Source organism: Cherax quadricarinatus, chromosome 4 (assembly GCF_038502225.1).
Source record: "Cherax quadricarinatus isolate ZL_2023a chromosome 4, ASM3850222v1, whole genome shotgun sequence".
Classification (NCBI taxonomy): domain Eukaryota; kingdom Metazoa; phylum Arthropoda; class Malacostraca; order Decapoda; family Parastacidae; genus Cherax; species Cherax quadricarinatus.
In genome coordinates this window covers 46,243,846-46,270,882 of record NC_091295.1, presented here as the reverse complement: position 1 = coordinate 46,270,882, position 27,037 = coordinate 46,243,846, and the positions used below count along the sequence as shown (strand labels likewise).

At 41.0% G+C, this 27,037-nt stretch overlaps 1 protein-coding gene across 6 annotated transcripts in view; it reads right to left on the bottom strand.

Moving 5' to 3' along the window:
- The window catches only part of LOC128684512 (long-chain fatty acid transport protein 4), a 197,246-nt gene that overhangs the window by 117,865 nt on the left and 52,344 nt on the right, over positions 1-27,037 (bottom strand). For 4 of the 6 annotated variants that reach the window (XM_053770733.2, XM_053770735.2, XM_053770734.2 and 1 more), the window contains exon 3: positions 10,620-10,770. In XM_053770733.2, coding sequence (XP_053626708.2) covers positions 10,620-10,770 — 151 coding nt within the window. Of the gene's footprint in view, positions 1-10,619; positions 10,771-11,434; positions 11,648-27,037 lie in introns of all 6 variants that reach the window. The other 2 variants (XM_053770739.2, XM_053770737.2) reach the window with 1 other exon arrangement.

Here is a 27,037-nt window from a genome sequence, read left to right as displayed (position 1 = left end):
GTGTTGTTAGGACTTTAAACTAGGACTAGTTAGAGGTATGGGTTTAGAAATGGAAAATGATGAGTGTCAAAATATGGATTTAGGCTTTGAAATCATAAATCTTAACAATAACAAGGTCAGTAATAGGTATAGAAGAATAACAGAAAGGAGCAGAAAGGGTAAAGAGAAAGGTGGGTCCTTAAACATATATTACACAAATAGTCGTAGTGCTAGGAATAAGATGGATGAGTTGAGATTAGTTGCTAGTGCAGGTAACATTGATGTATTTGCCATAACTGAGACGTGGTTCAATACGAAAAATCGGGACATGCCTGCTGAATGTCACGTACGGGGTTTTAAACTGTTCCAAGCAGACAGAAGTATTGGGAAGGGGGGTGGGGTGGCACTATATGTCCGAGATCGCTTGAACTGTTGCTTAAAAATGGGTATAAAATCTGAAATAACACATACAGTCTCTCTCTGGATAGAATTTTCGAAGGGCATGAAAAATTGATTTTAGGTGTGATATACCATCTCCCAAACTTAGATAGGGACCAAGGGAGACTACTATGGGAGAAAATTATTAAAGCCACAATGCACGAAAATGTAGTAATTCTAGGGGACTTCAACTTTAGTCAGATTGATTGGAATTTCTTGACTGGGAATTTAGAATCTAAAGACTTCTTAGAAGTATAGTTCAGGATTGCTTTTTGAAGCAGTTTGTGACAGAACCTACATAGGGAAATAACTTGCTTGACTTGGTTCTGGCAAACAAGAAAACCCTTGTTAATAATTTAGAAATTACAGAGGAACTTGGCACAAGTGACCACAAATCAATTACCTTTAGCAGTGAATGGAAGTATGATAGTAGGGACAACTCAGTAATGGTCCCAGATTTTCGCTTAGCAGATTACGATGGGCTTAGAGAACACTTATCATCTGTTAACTGGGGTAACGAAGAGAGCTATCAATATGACAGTTTTCTGAACACTATGCATGCTGCCCAAAGAACATTTATCCCATATAAAGAAATTAGATCAAATAGAAATGACCCAAAATGGATGAATAATAGGCTAAAATATCTTTTAGGGCAGAAGAAAGGAATTTATAGGCATATCAAAAGAAGTGAGGGTCATCTTATGAATCAGTATACTGACATTAAGAGGGACGTTAAAAAGGGGATAAGAAAAGCTGAAAATGGGTTTACTTGAAAACTCTCTTAAAGTTGCTACTCCTCTTTCCTCCTGGGATTCGAGAACTAACCCTTATTACCAAAAACCCCTGGCACCCCAAATTTACCTACTACTCCCTCCATAACATTTTTACCCACTTTAGCATTAAAATCCCCAACCACCATTACTCTCACACTTGATTCAAAACTCCCCACGCATTCACTCAACATTTCCCAAAATCTCTCTTTTTTCCAGGTGTATAGAACAAAAGTTAGAGATAAGATAGGTCCTCTTAAAAATAACTATGGGTATTTTACTGACAAAGAGAATAAAATGTGCTCTAATTTTAATACACAATTATTTTCTCTCGGTTTTCACTCAGGAAGACACTAATAATATCCCAATAATTAGATTTTTTAGTGGGCCTGACGAAGATAAATTATATGATATCACAGTCACTAGCGAAATGGTTACCAAACAGACAGATTGTTTGACGCAAAATAGAACGCCCGGTCCTGATGAGATTTTTTCAAGGGTTCTTAAGGAATGCAAAATGGAACTCTCAAACCTTAAACTAATATTTTTAATTTATCTCTTCAAACACATGTAGTGTCTGACATGTCGACGATGGCTAATGTAATTCCTATTTTTAAAACAGGGGACAAGTCGTTACCATCAAATTACCGCCCAATAAGCCTAACTTCAATTATAGGCAAATTACTAGTCAATTATAGCTGATAATATAAGAAGCCATCTCAATAGGTATAATTTGATTAATGATACTCAACATGGATTCACCAGGGGCCGTTCCTGCCTAACTAATTTCTTAGCTTTCTTCAGTAAGACTTTTGAGGCCGTTGATCATGATAAAGGATTCAATATTGTTTATTCAGATTTTAGTAAGGCTTTTGATAAAGTACCACATCAGTGACTGTTAAAGAAAGTGGCTGCTCAGGGCATTAGGGAAAAAGTGCTGTCATGGATTGAGCCATGGCTCACTAATAGGAAGCAGTGTGTGCATAATTGCGGTTAAATCTGGGTGGGGATCTGTAACAAATGGCATTCCGCAGGGATCAATTTTAGGCCCATTGTTGTTTATAATATATATGAATAACCTTGACAAGGGAATTACTAGAGACATAAGCAAATTTGCTGATGACACAAAGATAGGTAGGATAATCGATTCTGAAGCTGATGTCCTGGAACTTCAGGAGGATTTAGACAAACTCAATTCGTGGTTAGAAAAATGGCAGATGCAGTTCAGTGTAGATAAATGTAAAGTTCTAAAGCTCGGAAATGTTCATAATCCTAACACATACCGGCTTAATAATGTGAAAAGGATTTGGGGGTTATGGTAAGCAGCAACGTTAAACCAAGACAGCAGTGCCTAAGCGTGCGTAATAAGGCTAATACACCTACCATCCAACTTACGATCTGCTCGACATACAATCACTCGACTTATGACCGTGTTTTGTATGCCAAATTTCTGGGAAATAAACAAATGTTTGTGATGTGCACAGTGTTTATCCTAAACCTTACAGTATAAAATACAGTACTAACAGCATAAAAAGTAAAGTAAAAAATGAAATACCAAAATAAAACATTAAAATAGTCATTACAAAAATGTGATGTTGATATTCAGTAGTAACGTTCGACTTATGTCCATTTCGACTTACGACCGATTGGTCGGAACCAAGCTCGGTCGTAAGTCAGATGGTACCTGAAGATTGCTGGGATTTTTATCAAGAGTTGTAAGCAAAAGAAGTCCAGTGGTTATACTACAGCTTTATACGTCATTAGTAAGGCCTCACCTTGATTATGCAGCTCAGTTCTGGTCTCCATTTTGCAGAATGGACGTAAATTTGTTAGAAAACATTCAGCGACGAATGACAAAATTAATCCATTGTATTAGAAATCTTCCATATGAAGAAAGATTGAAGTCCCTTAAATTATATTCACTTGTAAGATGAAGAATGAGGGGAGACATGATTGAGGTGGTGTATAAGTGGAAGATGGGTATTAACCCTTAAACTGTCCAAACGTAGATCTACGTTTGCATGCGTAGCGCTCCGAACGTAGATCTACTTTTTTTTACATAAGACACAATGTAAATTCGAACGTAGATCTACGTTCGGAGCGCTACGCATGTGCACATAGATCTACGTTTGGACAGTTTAAGAGTTAATAGAGGAGATATAAATAAGGTCTTGAGGATATCTCTCCAAGAGAGAACCCACAATAATGGATTCAAATTAGACACGTTTAGATTTAGAAAGGATATAGGAAAGTATTGGTTTGGAAATAGAGTAGTTGATGAGTGGAACAGTCTGCCTAGTAGGGTTATTGAGGCTAAAACCTTGGGTAGTTTCAAATTTAGGTTGGATAAATACATGGGTGAGAGGGGTTGGATTTGAGTGGGACTTGCACATGAGTTAATAGAATTATCAAAGCTTATTGCTTGGGTAGAATTCAAAATTGAGTTGGGCAAATATTCTGTTAGCGGGATGGACTGTGAAGGACCTGCCAACAGGCAGATCAAATTGTGTGTGTGGGGAAGTACCCTGTCTGGTGTGTGGAGAAGTAACCTGTCTGGTGTGTGGAGAAGTACCCTGTCTGGTGTGTAGAGAAGTACCCTGTCTGGTGAGTGGGGAAGTGCCCTGGCTGGTGTGCGTGTGGCAAATTACCCTAGCTGGTGTGTTCTTTCATGAATTCTATTGTGTTTATCGCCTTCTTTGCCAAAGGTCTGGCATTAGGAGCTTTCTTTTGGCCCATGGTGGCTTATTTAGCAGTTTTTTTTTTTCAACAAACCGGCCGTATCACACCGAGGCAGAGTGGCCCAAAAAGAAAAACGAAAGTTTCTCTTTTTAAATTTAGTAATTTATACAGGAGGGGTTACTAGCCCCTTGCTCCCGGCATTTTATTCGCCTCTTACAACATGCATGGCTTACAGAGGAAGAATTCTGTTCCACTTCCCCATGGAGATAACAGGAAATAAACAAGAACTAGTAAGAAAATAGAAGAAAACCCAGAGGGGTGTGAGTGTGTGTGTGATATTTTTTTTATTATCACACTGGCCGATTCCCACCAAGGCAGGGTGGCCCGAAAAAGAAAAACTTTCACCATCATTCACTCCATCACTGTCTTGCCAGAAGGGTGCTTTACCCTACAGTTTTTAAACTGCAACATTAACACCCCTCCTTCAGAGTGCAGACACTGTACTTCCTATCTCCAGGACTCAAGTCCAGCCTGCCGGTTTCCCTGAACCCCTTCATAAATGTTACTTTGCTCACACTCCAACAGCACGTCAAGTATTAAAAACCATTTGTCTCCATTCACTCCTATCAAAACACGCTCACGCATGCCTGCTGGAAGTCCAAGCCCCTCGCACACAAAACCTCCTTTACCCCATCCCTCCAACCTTTCCTAGGCCGACCCCTACCCCGCCTTCCTTCCACTACAGACTGATACACTCTTGAAGTCACTCTGTTTCGCTCCATTCTCTCTACATGTCCGAACCACCTCAACAACCCTTTCTCAGCCCTCTGGACAACAGTTTTGGTAATCCCGCACCTCCTCCTAACTTCCAAACTACGAATTCTCTGCATTATATTCACACCACACATTGCCCTCAGACATGACATCTCCACTGCCTCCAGCCTTCTCCTCGCTGCAACATTCATCACCCATGCTTCACACCCATATAAGAGCGTTGGTAAAACTATACTCTCATACATTCCCCTCTTTGCCTCCAAGGACAAAGTTCTTTGTCTCCACAGACTCCTAAGTGCACCACTCACCCTTTTCCCCTCATCAATTCTATGATTCACCTCATCTTTCATAGACCCATCCGCTGACATGCCCACTCCCAAATATCTGAATACATTTACCTCCTCCATACCCTCTCCCTCCAATCTGATATCCAATCTTTCATCACCTAATCTTTTTGTTATCCTCATAACCTTACTCTTTCCTGTACTCACTTTTAATTTTCTTCTTTTGCATACCCTACCAAATTCATCCACCAATCTCTGCAACTTCTCTTCAGAATCTCCCAAGAGCACAGTGTCATCAGCAAAGAGCAACTGTGACAACTCCCACTTTATGTGTGATTCTTTATCTTTTAACTCCACGCCTCTTGCCAAGACCCTCGCATTTACTTCTCTTACAAACCCATCTATAAATATATTAAACAACCACGGTGACATCACACATCCTTGTCTAAGGCCTACTTTTACTGGGAAATAATTTCCCTCTTTCCTACATACTCTAACTTGAGCCTCACTATCCTCGTAAAAACTCTTCACTGCTTTCAGTAACCTACCTCCTACACCATACACTTGCAACATCTGCCACATTGCCCCCCTACCCACCCTGTCATACGCCTTTTCCAAATCCATAAATGCCACAAACACCTCTTTAGCCTTATCTAAATACTGTTCACTTATATGTTTCACTGTAAACACCTGGTCCACACACCCCCTACCTTTCCTAAAGCCTCCTTGTTCATCTGCTATCCTATTCTCCGTCTTACTCTTAATTCTTTCAATAATAACTCTACCATACACTTTACCAGGTATACTCAGCAGACTTATCCCCCTATAATTTTTGCACTCTCTTTTATCCCCTTTGCCTTTATACAAAGGAACTATGCATGCTCTCTGCCAATCCCTAGGTACCTTACCCTCTTCCATACATTTATTAAATAATTGCACCAACCACTCCAAAACTATATCCCCACCTGCTTTTAACATTTCTATCTTTGTCCCATCAATCCCGGCTGCCTTACCCCCTTTCTTTTTACCTACTGCCTCACGAACTTCCCCCACACTCACAACTGGCTCTTCCTCACTCCTACAAGATGTTATTCCTCCTTGTCCTATACACGAAATCACAGCTTCCCTATCTTCATCAACATTTAACAATTCCTCAAAATATATATATATATATATATATATATATATATATATATATATATATATATATATATATATATATATATATATATATATATATATATATATATATATATATATATATATATAATATATATATATAATATATATATATAATATATATATATAATATATATATATAATATATATATATAATATAAATATATTATATATATATATATATAATATATATATATAATATATATATATTATATATATAATATATATATATAACATATATATATATATATATATAATATATATATATATATATATATATATATATTTATATAGTATATATCTTTCTTTCAACACACTGGCCGTATCCCACCGAGGTGGGGTGGCCCAAAAGGAAAAACGAAAGTTTCTCCTTTCAAATTTAGTAATATATACAGGAGAAGGGGTTACTAGCCCCTTGCTCCTGGCATTTTAGTTGCCTCTTACAACACACATGGCTTACGGAGGAAGAATTCTGTTCCACTTCCCCATGGAGGTAAGAGGAAATAAACAAGAACTAGAAAGAAAATAGAAGAAAACCCAATGGGGTGTGTGTATATATATGCTTGTACATGTATGTGTAGTGTGACCTAAGTGTAGGTAGAAGTAGCAAGACGTACCTGAAATCTTGCATGTGTATGAGACAGAAAAAAAAAAAAGACACCAGCAATCCTATCATCATGTAAAACAATTACAGGCTTTCGTTTTACACTCACATGGCAGGACAGTAGTACCTCCCTGGGCGGTTGCTGTCTACCAACCTACTACCTAGGAGTTGCAAGTTGCAGTTGCAAGCACTAAAAAGAATGGAATTGTAATACAAAATGTATTGTATGAACATGTGGGATTGTCCTCACTGGCTGATAAACAATGGCACACTGGCTGCAAATGGTGTGTTGGCACACAGACACGGTCAGGATGAATGACCATTACCGAGTTCAATGACGATCACTGAGCCAATATTCTGACGATAAAAAGTTACTTATTCCGAATACTACAGTGGACCCCCGCATAGCGACCTTAATCCGTGGAAGAGGGCTGGTTGTTATGCGAAATGTTCGGTATGCGAATGAATTTTCCCCATAAGAAATAATGGAAATCAAATTAATCCGTGCAAGACACCCAAAAGTATGAAAAAAAAATTTTTTTACCACATGAAATGTTAATTTTAATACACACAAACTGAAAAAGGCATGCACAATTACATGACACTTACTTTTATTGAAGATCTGGTGATGATTGATGGGATGGGAGGAGGGGAGAGAGAGTGTTAGTGTTTAGAAGGGGAATCCCCTTCCATTAAGACTTGAAGTGTCGAGTCCTTTTCTGGGGTTACTTCCCTTCTTCTTTTAATGCCACTAGGACCAGCTTCAGAGTCACTGGACTTCTGTCGCACAACATATCTGTCCATAGTGGCCTGTACCTCTCGTTCCTTTATGACTTCCCTAAAGTGTTTCACAACATTGTCAGTGTAATAATCACCAGCACGGCTTGCAATAGCTGTGTGAGGGTGATTTTCATCCATGAAGGTTTGCACTTCAAGCCACTTTGCACAGATTTCCTTAATCTTTGTAGTAGGCAACTTCTTCAATTTCTCTCTCCCCTCCTCTGAACCAGTTTCCTCAGGTCTGGCCTCTTGCTGTTGAAGTTGATCTATCAGCTCATCAGTGGTTAGTTCTTCATTGTCCTCCTCCACCAACTCTTCCACATCATCCCCACTAACCTCCAACCCTAAGGACTTTCCCAATGTCAAAATGGATTCCTCAACTGGCATAATCCTCTCAGGGTTAGCCTCAAACCCTTCAAAATCCCTTTTGTCTACACATTCTGGCCACAGTTTCTTCCAAGCAGAGTTCAAGGTCTTCTTAGTCACTCCCTCCCAAGCCTTACCTATAAGGTTTACACAATTGAGGATATTAAAGTGCTCTCTCCAAAACTCTCTTAGAGTCAGTTGAGTTTCTGAGGTCACTACAAAGCACCTTTCAAACAGAGCTTTTGTGTACAGTTTTTTGAAGTTTGCAATAACCTGCTGGTCCATGGGCTGCAGGAGAGGAGTGTTATTAGGAGGCAAAAACTTCACCTTAATGAATTTCATGTCCCCATAAAGTCGCTCTGCCACGTCTGTAGGATGACCAGGGGCATTGTCTAACACCAGGAGGCACTTAAGTTCTAATTCCTTTTCAGTTAGGTAATCTTTCACATTGGGGGCAAATGCATGGTGTAACCAGTCATAGAAAAAGTCCCTAGTGACCCATGCCTTACTGTTTGCCCTCCACAGCACACACAAATTCTCCTTGAAGACATTCTTTTGCCTGAACGGTCTGGGAGTTTCAGAGTGATACACTAATAAAGGCTTCACTTTGCAATCACCAGTAGCATTGGAACACATCAACAAAGTAAGCCTGTCTTTCATAGGCTTATGTCCTGGGAGTGCCTTTTCCTCCTGAGTAATGTAGGTCCTGCTTGGCATTTTCTTCCAAAACAGGCCTGTTTCATCACAATTAAACACTTGTTCAGGTTTCAGTCCTTCACTTTCTATGTACTCCTTGAATTCCTGCACATATTTTTCAGCTGCTTTGTGGTCCGAACTGGCAGCCTCACCATGCCTTATCACACTATGTATGCCACTACGCTTCTTAAATCTCTCAAACCAACCTTTGCTGGCCTTAAATTCACTCACATCATCACTAGTTGCAGGCATTTTTTTAATTAAATCCTCATGCAACTTCCTAGCCTTTTCGCTTATGATCGCTTGAGAGACGCTATCTCCTGCTAGCTGTTTTTCATTTATCCACACCAGTAAGTCTCTCAACATCTTCCATCACTTGCGATCTCTGTTTCGAAAACACAGTTAAACCTTTGGCAAGAACAGCTTCCTTGATTGCCTTTCTGTTGCCCACAATAGTAGAGATGGTTGATTTGGGTTTCTTGTACAACCTGACCAGGTCGGCGACACGCACTCCACTTTCATACTTATCAATGATCTCTTTCTTCATCTCTATTGGAATTCTCACCCTTATTGCTGTAGGGTTGGAACTAGAAGCTTTCTTGGGGCCCATGGTCACTTATTTTCCAGATAAAGCACCGAAAACACTGTAATAATACGAAATATTCCGATTGTATGCTTGGATGTTACCGCGGAGGCTGGCTGGTAAACAATGCCACCGGCGGAACATATGAGGCTGGCTCAGGCCGCACATTGGATGCGTCTCGGACGAAGGGTGGTGAGCGGGTTTTTGGGCGGTATGCGAGGCAAAATTTTTGCGATCAAAGCGACCAGTATGCGGATTGTACGGTATGCGGGGGTCCACTGTATTATGAAATCCGATGACTATGTAATCCGGGGGTCCACTGTACTTCCCATTTCCAAGACTCAAGTCCGGCTAAGCGGTTTGCCTGAATACCATCACTAACCCTTTGAGGGTCGAGAGGCCCTCTCCCAAACTCGTTCTCAGGGTAGAAAATTCTGCTGTATTACTTGACCCCCACCCCAAAAACAAAAAATGAATGGTTTAAATCAAGATTCATAGCATTTGCCTTGAAAATAAAATATATATTGTAATACGTACTGATTTTCAGTACTGGAATAAGGTTGTTACAGTACTTCTCAAAATGCATAATTGAACCTCATAATTTGTGAGGTTAGGTTCCCAGAAATGAAGCGAATAAGGAAGCCTCAGACGGCAGGCACCAAGCAAAAAATAGACAAAGGAGTCAAGAAAAACCATAATTTGCAGGGAGTAAGTGCTAAAACCATTGAGGTCACACAGCGCATGAGAAAAGTAAAGCAATTATGTTCAATCTGAAAAAGGGAAGGATAGGTTCACTTCCATAACTTGAGACCCCTTCATCGCCATCCAGAAACTTTCCTTGACATGTTGCAAGAGATGATTTTAATAAGTAAACTTAGGATAGGATTCATGCACTAAACAAAAGGACATAAGGAATGAAAAAACCATGAATACAAATTATGGGGTTCAACCATGTATAATATTGCATTAGCAAAGTGTTCTAACTTCACTGGCCAAGATAACAATGCAACTACTGTACTGTATTTCAAAGCAATAATCCAACCTTCAAATTCAAGCAAAAGCACATTGAAAAAAAAGCTTGTCATCACTTGGATCAATGATCTACAGATGATGAAGGATGAAGCCACTTACAAAATAAAAGACATTATTAGATAGGTATGTAAGAGATTGCAATGTTGCGTATGAACTTTTTTTAATAAATGTACAGTACATATAGAGCAATAATAAACATGTAGTATACATCAAATTTTAGGAGTAAGCTACTAATAGGAACAAATCCACTTGGTCAAAATATGAACTCCAATTCTAAATTTATACAATAGTTCCATAATTATTATAGTATGACAGTCATGGGTAAGTGCTATACCCATAGGGGGCCATACAGTGCCTTGAGAATTTGAGGCAATCAAGGAGAATTTCAAAATGCTTTGTACTTCGATTCCTAAGGATACCAAGACTAATTTTGTTTTTTCTTTATTTTGTCCTACCTGTTGAAAAGTCCACGTCTCATCTTCAAAGTAAAATGCCACTTTGTTTCTGTTTTTCCGCACAACCTCTTGGAAAATTTTTGGTACACTAAGGTTGTTTTTCTTAGCATGGTGAATCCTCATCAACAACTTGAGGTAGCGATACAAGCCCCTGTGGAAGGATTATTAATTAAAAAACCTATTTTAAAAAAATTCACTTTCAGAAGGATAGCATAAGTGTATTAAGATGTATATGCAATAAATGATATCTTATCAGTCCAAATTTAATTTGATTACTGTTAACTGTGTTAACAGTAATCAAATCCTACAACAGAAGGGGCTCGAACCTATGGTAAGCGAGTCCTTAAACACAAGTCATGCTAGTGTGAGATTCATCTGAAAAAACCTGCATTTGTAGTCACAGTGGCCCATGCTAACCTCCCTATGGTGGGTAGAAATATGCCTAGCTATATAAATGTTGTTAGACCAGTATGGTCCACTAGATAGCACACTGGCCCAAGAGTTTTAGAACTCACCTGGCAAGGTTCAAGTCCTACCCACTCTGTCATTAGTTTATAGTCATGTTATTATGATTTTGTGAATGCTAAGATTATACGGTATGAAAGTTAATTTTTGTAAAAATATTACAATCACAGATGTAGTATATATAGTTAATGCTTATCACATGTAATAAATTTTACAAAGCCCACGTTATAATATTATAATATCTAAAACTCAACTGATACACTAACCACAACAATAGCTTTCTACCAACCTATATAACATCCTCTTATCATACATCACAGTGCTAGACAAACTCTCAAAACTTGACTTACCTCATGTCTCTAGGTATTGTACCAATACGAATCTGCTGTAGCCTTAGGAACTGTAAGCACCCCTCTCTCATCCCAGTGGATGGAGGAGTGGCTTTGCTATCCACATACTCTTCATTAGTTTCTGTCTGTTCATCTTGGATTATTGGATCACGCATTACCATTGTCTAAATTTAGTGATAAGAACAGTACTGCATATAGTTCTTTTTATGCCTGCTGTGTTAGAAATGCAACGCTTACTTTCACATGACAGATATTAACAAACTATCCATATAGGTAAGCACTTTTTTCTTTGAGAATACATAGCATTTCATGTGTTGCCACATGTTAACAAGTGACTGGCAGTTTTTATCAATGAGAGCTACTATTTAATATTGGCTGGTAAGCCTGGTTAAATACAGTGAAGGTGCAGAATGGTCTAGTAAATGTGGTACTTGATGATAATGGCTTATATTAAGACCTGGTCATGACATTGATAGCAAAGACATGACAGTAAAATGCAAAATGAAGACAAGAGGTATGAGGCCCAGATGAAGAGCAATATAGGCTGAAGTGTAGTGACATGAATAGTGGCCCAAATCCAGTCATACCCAGTGATCTGTATACTGCATACATATTATTATTACTATTATTATTATATTCATGGGTAAGCACTAAGCCAATTGGGGTCATACAGCACCTTAGGAATCTGAGGTAATCAGGTTTCACCCAAAGGAAGGGAAGTTTCAATTCCTTGGATTAAGAGCCCTTTACCAGTAACAAGATTTATTATTATTATTAACACACTGGCCGATTCCCACCAAGGCAGGGTGGCCCGAAAAAGAAAAACTTTCACCATCATTCACTCCATCACTGTCTTGCCAGAAGGGTGCTTTACACTACAGTTTTTAAACTGCAACATTAACACCCCTCCTTCAGAGTGCAGGCACTGTACTTCCCATCTCCAGGACTCAAGTCCGGCCTGTCGGTTTCCCTGAATCCCTTCATAAATGTTACTTTGCTCACACTCCAACAGCACGTCAAGTATTAAAAACCATTTGTCTCCATTCACTCCTATCAAACACGCTCACACATGCCCGCTGGAAGTCCAAGCCCCTCGCACACAAAACCTCCTTTACCCCCTCCCTCCAACCTTTCCTAGGCCGACCCCTACCCCGCCTTCCTTCCACTACAGACTGATACACTCTTGAAGTCATTCTGTTTCGCTCCATTCTCTCTACATGTCCAAACCACCTCAACAACCCTTCCTCAGCCCTCTGGACAACAGTTTTGGCAATCCCACACCTCCTCCTAACTTCCAAACTACGAATTCTCTGCGTTATATTCACACCACACATTACCCTCAGACATGACATCTCCACTGCCTCCAGCCTTCTCCTCACTGCAATATTCATCACCCATGCTTCACACCTATACAGGAGCGTTAGTAAAACTATACTCTCATACATTCCCCTCTTTGCTTCCAAGGACAAAGTTCTTTGTCTCCACAGACTCCTAAGTGCACTGCTCACCCTTTTCCCCTCATCAATTCTATGATTCACCTCATCTTTCATAGACCCATCCACTGACACGTCCACTCCCAAATATCTGAATACATTCACCTCCATACTCTCTCCCTCCAATCTGATATCCAATCTTTCATCACCTAATCTTTTTGTTATCCTCACAACCTTACTCTTTCCTGTATTCACTTTCAACTTTCTTCTTTTACATACCCTACCAAATTCATCCACCAACCTCTGCAACTTCTCTTCAGAATCACCCAAGAGCAGTGTCATCAGCAAAGAGCAACTGTGACAACTCCCACTTTATGTGTGATTCTTTATCTTTTAACTCCACACCTCTTGCCAAGACACTCGCATTTACTTCTCTTACAACCCCATCTATAAATATATTGAACAACCACGGTGACATCACACATCCTTGTCTAAGGCCTACTTTTACTGGGAAATAATCTCCCTCTTTCCTACATACTCTAACTTGAGCCTCACTATCCTTGTAAAAATCTTCACTGCTTTCAGTAACCTACCTCCTATACCATACATCTGCAACATCTGCCACATTGCCCCCCTATCCACCCTGTCATGCGCCTTTTCCAAATCCATAAATGCCACAAAAACCTCTTTAGCCTTATCTAAATACTGTTCACTTATATCAAGATACCTCCTTTAAAAGATGTATACAGTGGTCCCCCGCTTTTCGTAGTTCCTGGCAATTGTAAATTTCGCCAATCATAGGGGTATTTTCGTATAAACATGGACTCGCTTTTCATAGGTTGACTCGCAAGTCGTAGTTCGTCCGGGACGCATGCCCACGGCGTGAGCCGGGGCAGCAGCCAGTCTGGCATTGTTTACCAATGAGCGAAGGTCCCCTCATGTGCTCCAGCAAAATATTTCATAATATTCCATTTATTTTAGTGCTTGCAAGTACTAAATAAGCTACCATGGCTCCAAAGAAAGCTCCTAGTGCCAAGCCTGTGGTAAAGAAGGTGAGAAATACGATTGAATTTAAGAAAACCATCATTGAACAATGTGAAAGTGGTACAAGTGTGGCCGAACTGTCCAGGATGTATGAAACCCTACACAACCTTATGTTCCATAGTGGCCAAGAAAAAGAAAATAAAGGACGCTGTTGTTGCAAAGGGAGTAACTATGCTGACAAAAATGAGATCACCAGTACTGGAAGAGGTTGAGAAGTTATTATTGGTGTGGATAAATGAGAAACAATTAGCAGGAGATACTCTTATGACTTCGATTATTTGTGAAAAGGCTAGGCAGTTGCAAGAAGATTTGGTAAAGAAATTGCCTGCAAATAGTGGTGATGTGAGTGAATTTAAGGCCAGCAAAGGCTGGTTTGAGAGATTTAAGAACCGTACTGGCATACACAGTGTGGTAAGGCATGGTGAGGCTGCCAGTTCGGACCACAAGGCGGCTGAAAAATATGTGCAGGAATTCCAGGAGTACATAGAGGCTGAAGGACTGAAACCTGAGCAAGTGTTCAATTGTGACGAAACAGGCCTCTTTTGGAAGAAAATGCCAAAGAGGACCTTCATTACACAAGAGGAAAAGGCAATGCCAGGACACAAACCTATGAAAGACAGGCTGACGCTAATGTTCTGTGCTAATGCTAGTGGGGATTTCAAAGTGAAGCCATTACTAGTGTACCATTCTGAAAATCCCAGAGTGTTCAGGAAAAACAATCTTATGAAGAGTAAATTGTGTGTGTTTTGGAAATCTAATAGTAAGGCATGGGTCATGAGGGAAATTTTCGTCGAGTGGTTCAATTAAGTGTTTGGCCCTAGTGTGAAGGAGTATCTCCTGGAAAAGAAATTGGATCTCAAGTGCCTGCTAGTAATGGACAGTGCACCTGCTCATCCTCCAAACTTGGATGACCTAATTTTCGAGGAGTTTGGGTTCATCACAGTAAAGTTCTTGCCCCCGAATACCACTCCTCTCCTCCAACCCATGGACCAGCAGGTTATTGCAAACTTTAAAAAACTCTACACAAAAGCAATGTTTCACAGGTGCTTGACTGTGACCACAGACACTCACTTGACCCTAAGGGAATTTTGGAGAGAACACTTCAGCCATCCTCCATTGCATAACCCTTATAGGTATGGCTTGGGAGGGAGTGACTACCAGGACTTTGAACTCTGTCTGGAGAAAATTGTGGCCAGATTGTGTCGACAAGAGGGATTTTGAAGGGTTTGGGACTGACCCTAATGAGCCTATGTCTGTTGTAAAATCAATTGTGGCACTGGGGAGTTCCATGGGGTTGGATGTGAGTTTGGAGGATGTGGAAGAATTGGTGGAAGACCACAATGAAGAGCTCACCACTGAGGAGCTGCAAGAGCTTCAGCAGGAAGAGCAACACATCGCAGCTCAGAATCTTGCTGCAGAGGAGGAGGAAGAGAGATGGAAGAAAGTGCCTTCTTCAGAAATTAGAGAGATTTTTACTATGTGGGGTAAGATGGAAAGCTTTATGGAGAAACATCACCCTAACAAGGTTGTTGCAAGCCAGGTTGGCAACATTTACAGTGACAAAGTCTTGGGCCATTTTAGGGAAGTGCTAAAGAGATGCCAGAAACAGAGCTCTCTCCACAGTTATTTTGCAGGACAGGACTCCAGTGACTCTCAAGGTGGTCCTAGTGGCATTAAGAAACAGAGAAGACAAGTAACCCCAGAAAAGCAACTGGTACCTGAGGTCTTGCTGGAAGGGGATTCCCCTTCCAAACTATAAACAATCCACTCTCTCTCCTCCTCCAGTCTCCCAAACACTAAGAAGAATCTCCAATAAAGGTAAGTGTTATGCTGTTAATGTTTCATTCATCATTTCCCATTGTATTGTTTATGTACTACATGTATATTTCATGTAAAAATTTTTTTTTGTTTTAATACTTCTGGGTGTCAGGAACGGATTAATTGTATTTACATTATTTCTTATGGGGAAAATTGATTCGTAAATCGTAAATTTCATTTATAGTAACGGCTCCAGGAACGGATTAATTACGAAAAACGAGGGACCACTGTACGTGCATAATATATGTATAGTGAACTGACGATTCAGCCAAGAACTAGTGTACCACAGTGAATGACGAGCTTAGTGTACCACAGTGAATGACGAGTTTAGTGTACCACAGTGAATGACGAGTTTAGTGTACCACAGTGAATGACGAGTTTAGTGTACTGTACACTACTGTGATGTGGGCTTCCTGTTGGTTATGTGGTGTTATTTGAGGCTTTGTGATGTATTTTTTATTAATTTAGGCATATCGTTAATGCCTAAAGACCCTGAAAAAAAAATCTTAACTACTGTGTGTGTATTTTAAGATAGGCCTAATTTGGTTATGGGATACATTTCATGATATCCTTGATGTCTCTTCCTTGTTGATCATAGCATTGTGTAGCAACATGTATAGTCATGTCATCAGAAATGGTAGAATTTTAAAAGTTCTGTAGCATGCAGTAGAAATGCATTGCTTTTAAAAAGCCCCTGGGCTCTGACATCTTCCAGTACAATCACAATTTATCTATTATATAAATTTTACTAACCTCAGTATAATCAAAATTTATCTATATAAATTTTACTAATTTTGATATGTTTATCACCAGTTCCCATATGAATTACTTAAGATGCAGTGTAAGTGATCCCATACAATTGTCAATTGTCTGTCGCTGTCCCTCCATCTCCTTGAAGGATCTTGTATATCTTCACATTAATTAAAACTTAGCATTCAAACAATTTAATGCTTATCCATGCAATATCCATTAGTGTTAAATCCTAGTTTGAAGCGGTTAATCTATGCAAACTTTTAATATTAATCAACATTAAGTAAGTTTGCCCAAAATGTTGTACATACTATGGACCTTACAAACTGTTGTGTTCATGCATATTTTGAAAATATTTATTTTTTTTACTTCATTATTAATTTGATCTAATACCCATTATTGCAAACTATGCCCTTTCCAATTTTATCAGTTGTTTCCCTTGTCCTTTTCTCCTCCCTTCTCCAGCTATTCGACCTTGGCAGTTTGCATGTCTGCTGACTCATGTCACTACTACACCCTTCCCACCCCCAACATCCCTCCCTTCTCCCCAGCACTGAATCCAATACAGTACTCCCATCTCTCCCTGTCTCACCCAATCCCTGTACCTCCCAGCCACCCAACTCAACACATCCACCCATCTCACTTCCTCTCTCCCTCCTCCTTACATCCAACCAACCCACCTGACAGTGGATAATGAGAACATACAAAACAAGGTAAATAGTGTCAGTGGAGACTTTATTCAAATCGCTTGTGCTCTGTCGTTCAGAGTATTGTTTAGTGTTGGCAACCCCAATCAGGGAAGGAGAGACTTCAAAGCTGGAACAGAGACCATTTACAGCCTGCATAGACCCAATAAAGCATTTCAATTACTGGAACCACCTCAAAGTCCTAAATATGTACTCGTTGGAGAGAAGGTTACATGATAATATATAGTACATGGAAAGTACTTGAGGGCCTAGTCTCCAATCTGTATGCTGCCATGACAACATACCGGCATTAAAGATATAAGAGGAAGTATAAAATAAACCCAGTGAAAAGCATGAGCACAATGGGCATAATAAGAGAACATTGTATCAACATCCGTAGTTCCAGGCTATTCAACATCTTACCAGAATACAGAAACATTACTGGGATAAGTCTTACCAGAATACAGAAACATTACTGGGATAAGTCTTCAAGAGGAAACTGGTCAAGGACCCCAATGGAAATAAGTCACTGACTTTTTTGGGTTATCTTAGGTTCTTTACACATACGCTGCTATGTAAGATAATCTAGACAACTGTATTTGTGTATACCTGAATAAACTTACTTAAGTATCGCCACCAAGTGCCAAATCAATCAGGTTGCGATGGATATGTGGGTCAGTGGGCCATAAGCAGCAACAGCCTGGTTGACGAGGTAAGCACCACACATGACTGACCCAGGTAAAGGTATCCCTCTCCCTTTCCTCCACCTCCGTTCATCCCTGCATTTCCTTTCTTCCCTTCCCCCCTTTCTTTTCTTTACTCACTATCGTTATTCTTTTATTCATTATTGGGTGTCAAAGACACAGAGATCTTTCAAAATATCTGTGAATCGTGGATTCCTGTGTGACAAATCAGGTTCAGTGCTTTTGTTTAAGGACAAATTAAGAAGGAATACGCCGATCGGTAAGAGGAGAGACCAGGGGATATATCTCAACCACTACAAAAACAACTAGGTTAATACATCTATACCCAGTATATCTAAATTGTTTTTTAAATGGGGTGGAAAATTTATTTATGGTAAAGCAGCGGAAGCTCAACCAAGAATGCATAGTGACGGAAAGCCAGAGGTTATCAGTGGTATCGTTGACGATACTATGCATCGGTAAGCCATCAGTTGCTTAATTACTAATGATGTTCAGCACCCATAAGCCAACGGTTGCTAAATCAATGACAGCCAGCGCTAGTTGTTTAAACACAATGGGTCATGTGACAAGGAACGCGAGAGAAAGAGAAGGATCCTACAAATGGATAGGAGCGCGAAGATAATCATATTTTGTGGATCACATCAAATAGGGTCTCTCCTCAAGCACAGATACTGATGATCGATTACTCCCTTCCCCAAAGCAGAGATCACACAATCTCGAAAAATCCAATGGTTTGCTCTGTCGTTTGTTGTATATAGGCTTGGGCTGGCGACAATAACCTAATTGATTAGGTGTTGAACGAGTAAGTTCTGGCCTTAGGTAACCAACATGCGAAAGTAAAACCCATCAAACCAGTGACTAATACGTATAAAGCCTCTCTCTGTATCCTTGTGTATATTTACAGTATTTTGCTGTATACACTTGATGCTACTGACCAATGTATGATCGCATTCTCGGTCAAGTTGTAATCGGTGAAGACATGGTGCAAATCACGCTTTTCTTGGTGCAGTCCGTGTATCACGACCTTGATAACTCTGCGTAGAACAATTAGTTCCAATGAGTTGGCTCTGCATTCTTCACTAGTCAGTAATACGCCATTTGTGCAACATTTGGTTATCTTTATTGTAGACGTTTCGCCATCCAGTGGCTTTATCAATACAGATTCTAGGACATAATTAGAAGACAGTAGAACTATATACAAAAGATGAGGTAATCAGTCCCTCAGCCTTGGATGTGGTGTTGAGAGCACCGTGGTGGCAGATTCTGGAGCAAAGGCAAGGAGACTGGCGTTTATATAGGCGTCAGTGGTTAGGAACGTGTAGCAGACGAGGGCATAGTCACGGGTAGGCGGGATTTCCCAGTGGAAGTAGGTCCTACTTGGTTCAGAGGACATCTACATGACCTTCTTCACGGCTACTACAACTAACCCATCCCTTTGGGTAGGACCTACTTCCACTGGGGAATCCCGCCTACTTGTGACTGCCCTATTTTATTTAATTCTGGTAAGAGGAAAATAATAATGAAATGGGTTCAGGAATGTTATTATGCAATGTCTAACACAGCAACTTGAATCATGCAAACATCTCTACCCAGCTTTATGTAATTGCACTTTTACTAGTTTTGAATATGTGATTTGTAATAAATATACATAATTTGTATTGTCTAAACAAAAGCATAAATATAGACGTCTGAAGGTGGGTTGTGGGTTTAAACGTATTACAATATTAAAATTGATACTGGCTAATATCACTGACGCCTATATAAACGCCAGTCTCCTTGCCTTTGCTCCAGAATGATTCTGCTTTTGACTCTCGCCTTGGCAGGTCATAGCAGCTCTCCTTACTTGCAAAGTATCCCTACGATCCCCGTTGGGGAGGGGAACCTCTACCATCTCCATGTTGTCACATCGTGTGACATCTGCTGTCGTCGATGACGCCACGAAGCTTGAGCTTGCAGCTTCTCTCAACACTCGTCTTCACGCCAAGTTCTCCCAGATTATGTCACTGACAGGAGCTTTCATCGTAACTTTTCTCGATGATGCTGAAGACCTTAGAAGACCGCGACTTTACCATCTCCACGTCACCATACATGCTTGCAAAACGTTCCGTGTTCATGAAACGTCTTGACAGGCTAATCATGAACATGTCCATCGAGGAAATACATCGCTTGAAAACCTCAACACCTGGGCCAAGATTGACTGTTGGGAAGATCCCAAACGCTTCCTCGATGCTTAAGGTCACATTCCTGGACGTTACCATGGCGACCAGAGCACTGTCTGATGGCCTGGTCATCTCTTGTACTACATCAACCCTCGTCAGATGAACCTGAACCTGAACGCTTCACATGCTGAACATGTTACTCGTACAGTCACTCTACTGCCGATTGCCACGTGAAGAATAAGATATATTCCACCTGTGGGTCTGCAGGTCACGATTTTCGTTCTTGCACTTCCACTGCTGCTCCCACTTGCATCAACTGTAAGTGACCACCATACTCTTGCAGCCAAATGTCCAGTGCGTAAGGATATCCTAAAAAAAACTGAAGGAAGAAACAAAGAAGTCATCTGGAACCTCTCCTGCATACGTTGCAATTGCAAAGATTCAATCAACAACATCAAAGATTCTACAAGCCACTCAACAGTCCCCACCACCTCTCACTACCCAACCTCCACCTGGTGATGTTTGTACCAAATTCTATTAATGCATGATGTTTGCTCACATGCAAAATGCTGCAAAACCTGGCTCTTTAAACACGACTATTAATGAACTTCTTGGACTTAACATGCCATCATTTAACTTCCCTGCAAGTCCACCATCAGCTGATATTTTGCAAATAATCCCGAAGATCGTCACTTTTGAAGCGCCAGGTGACTTGAAGGAATTAATAATAGATAACGACGCTACCACCTCTGCTGCAGCAGCTCCAACACCACCACCAACAACTAATGACGTCACTCCAACAACGTCCAATGAGAAGCCTCCACCGCCACCACTCCTCACTGAATCCAACCAATCAGAAGCCTTGCCACCAGAAACATCTAATTCGTCTACTGAAGTTGAAAACGAAGCAACACCACCTTCCTCAACTCCACCACCGCCTTCTCCACCTCGCTCACGTCGATTACCTGGAACACCATGGGTTAAACACAGAGAACTCACATTCTACACCACGACGCAATACCCCACACGAATGATCATCCAAACATCTCCAAGACAACACTGCATCGTACCAAAGTGAAGAAAGGCCATACCCTACCTACAACCAGATACTCCACCAACGAATACTACTACAGCGCTCCCATACTTGCTGCAGATCTCTGGAAAAAAAATTCAATGCACTGGAAAATGGTTTAAGACCATAACCACTTCATCCTGCTTGCTGTCTTGACACTCCCAGCTCCTACCGCTGCCTTCGCCATCCTCTCCTAGTGAGCCTAGCAACAACGTCTCCAGTACTTCGGTACCACATGTCCCAAAGTGGTTGGGCCACTTGCCTTGATTCCTCCTCTTCTCCTTCCCACCCTTTTCCAGTCATTTCCATCCTTACTTATCCTTCTTCCTTCCCATCTCACGACAGCTCTAGTCGTCTTAATCCTTAATCCTGCTCCAGAATCTCTACCACCACGGTGCTGTCAACACCACCTCCAAGGCTGAGGGATTGATTACCTCATCTTTTGTATATAGTTCTACTGTCTTCTAATTATGTCCTAGAATCTGTATTGATAAAGCCACTGGATGGCGAAACGTCTACAATAAAGATAACCAGATGTTGCGCATGTGTCTTAACAAGTGTGCAAATTAAACAGGAGAAAGCTATTCGTGTCAGTCGGGTGAATGCTAAGAGGCGGGAACTACAGCTAGTTAGATCACTGTACGATCAAACAAATTCTCTCTCAAGTCTAATCACTGTACGATCAAATTCACTTACACACATACACACAGGGAGATTGACCCAGTAGCGGCCAGTGAAGAGGCAGGGCCAGGAGCTATGAATCGACCTCTGCAACCACAACTAGGTGAGTACACACAAATAAAGCTCATAGAACAGGGAGAGTGGACCTAGTAGCAACCAGAGAAGAGGCGGGGCTAGCTGTGAATCGACCCCTGCAACCACAAATAGTTGAGTACATACACACACACAGCATAAACAACATTGTTATATACTGTACAAACATTACAGAAAAATGAAAATCATCTACTGGCAGGCGAGTGTTAAAACAGAAGTGTGTTTAACGGTTTGTACGCTTGAGAGGTTGGCTGGCTTTCACTCACCTCACGAACAGTAAAAGTGTCAGGCTAACCAAAACTGCTACATAAAGAAATCCAAATAACGTTGTCACCACCCAGAATCACTTGCTCAAACCCGTAACATATTTCATTTTGTTTTTTTTTTCAGTCATGCCGGGTTGGTCTCTGGGCAAGGAAAGACGTTCAGGCAAATATTACGCCTACTAATCCTTTTCGCCTAACAGTAAACAGGTACCTGGATGGTAGATAGCTTTAAATATAGATCTGACAGGTTAATGAGTGGGTATACCTGGAGAGGGTTTCGCCCCCACGACCCGGTCTCGTGGTGAATCAGGGTCTGATCAACCAGGCTGTTACTGCTGGCCACACACAAATTGACGTACGAACCACAGCTCGGCTGGTCAGGTACTGACTTTAGGTGCCTGTCCAGTGTCTTCTTGAAAACAGCCGGGGTTTACTGCTAATCCCCTTTATGTATCCTGGGAGGCAGCTGAACAGTCTTGGGCCCTGACACTTATTGTGTTGTCTCTCAGTGTACTCATGGTACCCCTGCTTTTCATTGGGGGAATGTTGCATCTCTTGTCGAGTTTGGTACTAATCCCTCTAGGATTTTCCAAGTTTATATTATCATGTATCTCTTTTGCCTGCATTCCAGGGAATACAAATCAAGGGAATTCACTCATTCCCAATAATTCAGGTGTTCCATGAAAGTTCTTTGTACACTCTTCAGGTCAGCAACTTCCTGCCTTGAAAGGGACAGTGTACAGCAGTATTCCACTCTAGAGAGAACAAGCAATTTGAAGAGAATCATCATGGGCTTGGCACCCCTAGTTTTGAAGGTTCTCATTATCCATCCTATCATTCTAGCAGATGCGGTAGATACATTGTTGTGATCTTTGAAGGTGAGATCCTGACATTATCACTCCCAGGTCCTTCACATTACTTTTTCGCTCTACTGTAGGGTTAGAATTTGTTGTATACCCTGATACAGTTTTAATTTCCTCAAGTTTTCCATATCTGAGTAGTTGAAAATTTTCTCCATTGAACTTCATATTGTTTTGAGTGGCCCATTGGAAGATTTGGTTGATGTCCGCTTGGAGTCTTGCGGTATCTTCGATGAAGGACACTGCCATGGCAATTCGGGTTTCACCCGCAAAGGAAGACAAGGAGCTATGGCTTACATCTCGGTCTATGTCAGATATGAGGATGAGGAATAGGATGGGAGCGAGTACTGTGCCTTGTGGAACAGAGCTTTTTACCGTAGCTGTTTCAGACCTCACTATTACTCTTTGTGTTTTATTTGTTAGGAAGTTACTGATCCATCTACCAACTTTTCCTGTTATTCCTTTATCACGCATTTTGTGTTATTACACCGTGGTCGCACTTGTCGAAGACTTTTGCAAAGTCTGTGTATACTACATCTGCATTTTGTTTATCCTCTATAGCATCCAGGACCTAGTGGTCCAGTAGCTGGGACAGGCAGAAGCGACCTGCTCTAAACCCGTGTTGCCCTGGTTTGTATAATTGATGGGTATCTAGGTGGTTGGCGATCTTGCTTCTTAGAACTCTTTCAAAGATTTTTGATATGGGATGTTAGTGCTATCGGTCTGTAGTTCTTGGCAATTGCTTTACTGCCACCTACGTAAGAGTGGGGGCTATGTCTGTTGTTTTTAGAGTGTGGGATGACCCCCTGTGTTCATGCTCCCTATCCACAGAATGCTGAAGGCACGTGACAGGGGCTTCTTGCAGGTCTTTATGAACATGGAGTTCCATATGTCTGGGCCTGAGGCAGAGTGCATGGGTATGTCATTCACTGCCTTTTCAAAGCCTTGTGGTGTTATGATAGTATCAGAGATTTTTGAGATGACCAAATTTTGGGTATCGTTCATAAAGAATTCGTTTAGATTGTCGACCCTAGTTCGGGTAACGGCTCGCTGAAAACTTTATTGGGACATTAGTATCTCACTCATTTCTTTGCTGTCATCTGCGTATCACCCATCTCGCCTAAGCAGGGTCCCAATACTAGATGTTGTTTTACTCTTAGATTTGGCATAAGAGAAGTATTTTTTTTTTCAGTTTCCTTTATGGCTTTCAGGTCTTGAAATTCTTGTCTCCTGTAAGATTCCTTAAGCTTAAGTTCGATATTTGTTATTTCTCTGACCAGTGCCTCCCTTCGTATTTCAGATATATTGGACCCTCTCAGCAGCTCTGTGAATCTTCGCCTTCGTCTGTATAAGAAACATCTATCTCTTTCTTTTTTCTTAATGGAATGTGCCTTGAGCAAACCTCAAGAGCCACAGAAATAATTTTTTCTAGGCAAAGATTCGGATCCGTGTTGTTTAGGATATCTTCCCAGCTTGTTTCATTAAGGACATGGTTGACTTATTCCCACTGTATGCTTTTGTTACTGAAGATGAATTTTGTGAAGACACCCTCATGACTGATCACATTTTGCTGGTCAGGAGCCCTGTGCACACATGTATGTACCTTTATGTTGTGATCTGCATGTATTGTTTTTGATACAGTTATAATATGTATCAGATCGTCGTTGTTAGGGAAGATGAGGTCCAGCATACTTTCTAGTCTTGTAGGCTCTAATATTTGCTGGTTTAAAGTGAATTTGGTGCATAGATTTAATAGCTCATGTGTGTGTGAATTTTCATCTGGGATGCCTCCTGGGATGATTTGTGCTAAAATATTATTTGCTACACTCCTCCATTTTAGGTGTCTCAAGTTGAAATCTCCCAGTAGCAAGATGTTTGGGGCAGGAATTAGAATTTCCAGACGGTCAATTTTCAAAAGCTGTTCCTGAAATTACTGGGAAGTTGCATCCGGAGGCTTGTAAACAATCACAATGACAGTTTTCAATCTTTACTGCCAAAACTTCAACTACATCATTTGAGGTGTTTAGTAGTTCTGAGCAAATGAGCAACTCTCTGATGTACAAGCCAACAACCCCTTCCCCCCTGTTGCCTGTTTAGTCTGTCGCATCTGAATAGGTTATAACCTGGGATCCCTATTTCGTTGTCAAAATGATCCTTTATGTGGGTCTCTGTGAAAGCTGCAAACATTGCATTCGACTCCGTGAGCAGTCCCTTGATGTAAGGAATTTTTTTGTTATACTGGTGGAATTTAGGGGGGGGGGTTATTTGCTGGCTTTAATTTCTGGTGTTCAGGAGTGGAGGCCAATGACTGTGCCTCTGCTCCATTAGAACCTGCCAAGCACGGGCCAGTAGGTTGTAAAGGGTATGGTGATTCCGACAATTTGTAGAAAAGGATACTTGTGTACTTTCGAGACAAAAGGAAATGTTTAGGCAGGAGTGGCTTCAGCCAGCTGCTCTCAGGTTCGTCGATTACTGTCAGCTATATCAATCTGGGTAAGGTAAGGTTTGTCAGGAAACAGGACAAGTGTTTCTTGACGTGGGTCTTAGACGATAACCCGTTGGAACTTTTGGCCATCTGACCGACGCCTTCCGTCGGGTTACCGGTGCACCCCTTTAAAAATTATAGTCACAGTTATAACCATTTCTTTTTTAGTATCAACCAGGGGAAAACGATGGCAGGTTACATTTCTGAGAAAATGCAAACGATGGTGTCTAGGCAGGATGATGATAATACTAGAGCATGTGGTAAGAATGAATGGAAGAGTGTTGGAACCCAGGGATGAGGTGGATATCCTAGGTTGAAATTTGCTTCCAAACTATCTATGAAGAACCACGTTGTAAATCTTGAAAACATGAGAGCCAAGAAGGTGTATCTTGCACTTGCTCAACAACAGGCTGGAAAACTTTGTTCGAAGCATAAGTGCGCTCACAACTTGACTATACTCCATTGTCTTGGATTACCTCCCCCCTCCTCATCGACTTCTGGACAGAATAGAGAACAGAGAAAGACTTCTATCTCGCCTGAGCCATTCCTGGATAGATCTGGCATTCCAGCAGAGACTTGAACACCGGAGAAATGTGGGTGGTCTTGCTATTATGTACAACACCAATACTCTCAAGGTATCTACCTGGCTCCATATCACGGACAGTGACAAGACAGCTTCTATGCCACAAGACGGAGTGCTAACATTAACTACACTCTGGCTGAATCCTTCTCAAGAACATCACTTCAGCTGAGATCATTCATTCCTAGAAAGACTCGAGCGTGAAACATGTTCGTACAGCATAACATCGATGAAATAAAGTTACCTGACTAAATGAAATCGCTGCCCCGCTGCTGTTCCCCACGTGTCTCATAACAATTAAGACTTTTAAATAAGCTGAAGTACGTGATAGTTCCTAGCTTGTAAATAAAGGTAGGAATTCTTAACCTAACCATATAAGAACATTGTGTAAATGAGAGAGAGAAAGAAAGGGGGGTGAATGCTAGTAAGGGGAGAGTGGGGTTGAGCAGCTTGTGACTTATTGAGTGTTTCCTGATTATACCCCGGCTATTTCATGAGTGCACGCATGCAACTTCCTCACGACCCCTTCCTGACTCCTTCCCCATACTATCACCTATACCAATACTTTCTCCCACAATCCGTCACTTACACCAGCCCCCGCCACTTCAACCCCAACCCTCATCCACATTCCCTCCTTCAATCACTCGACGCTTACTTTCCTACCCATTCCACTTCCCTACATCCTATTCCCAAATCACACAGGCACAAACAACACGACCTAAACACCTTCCACCTGCCCATCAACAACTCTGCTTTACCCATCCAATACTAACGAGAGGAATAAGGTGAACTTTTTATTTTACGTGAATTCAGACAGAATCTCAAACAAAAGTGTCGAACTATAAGAACAAGGGTAGCAAGGCTTTACATCACACAAGTTACCTAAACAAAAACGGTTATCACACAATATGTATACAACATACCAGATAATGTGGAAAACACGGATAGAGTAGCGACTTCATCGGGCAGGAA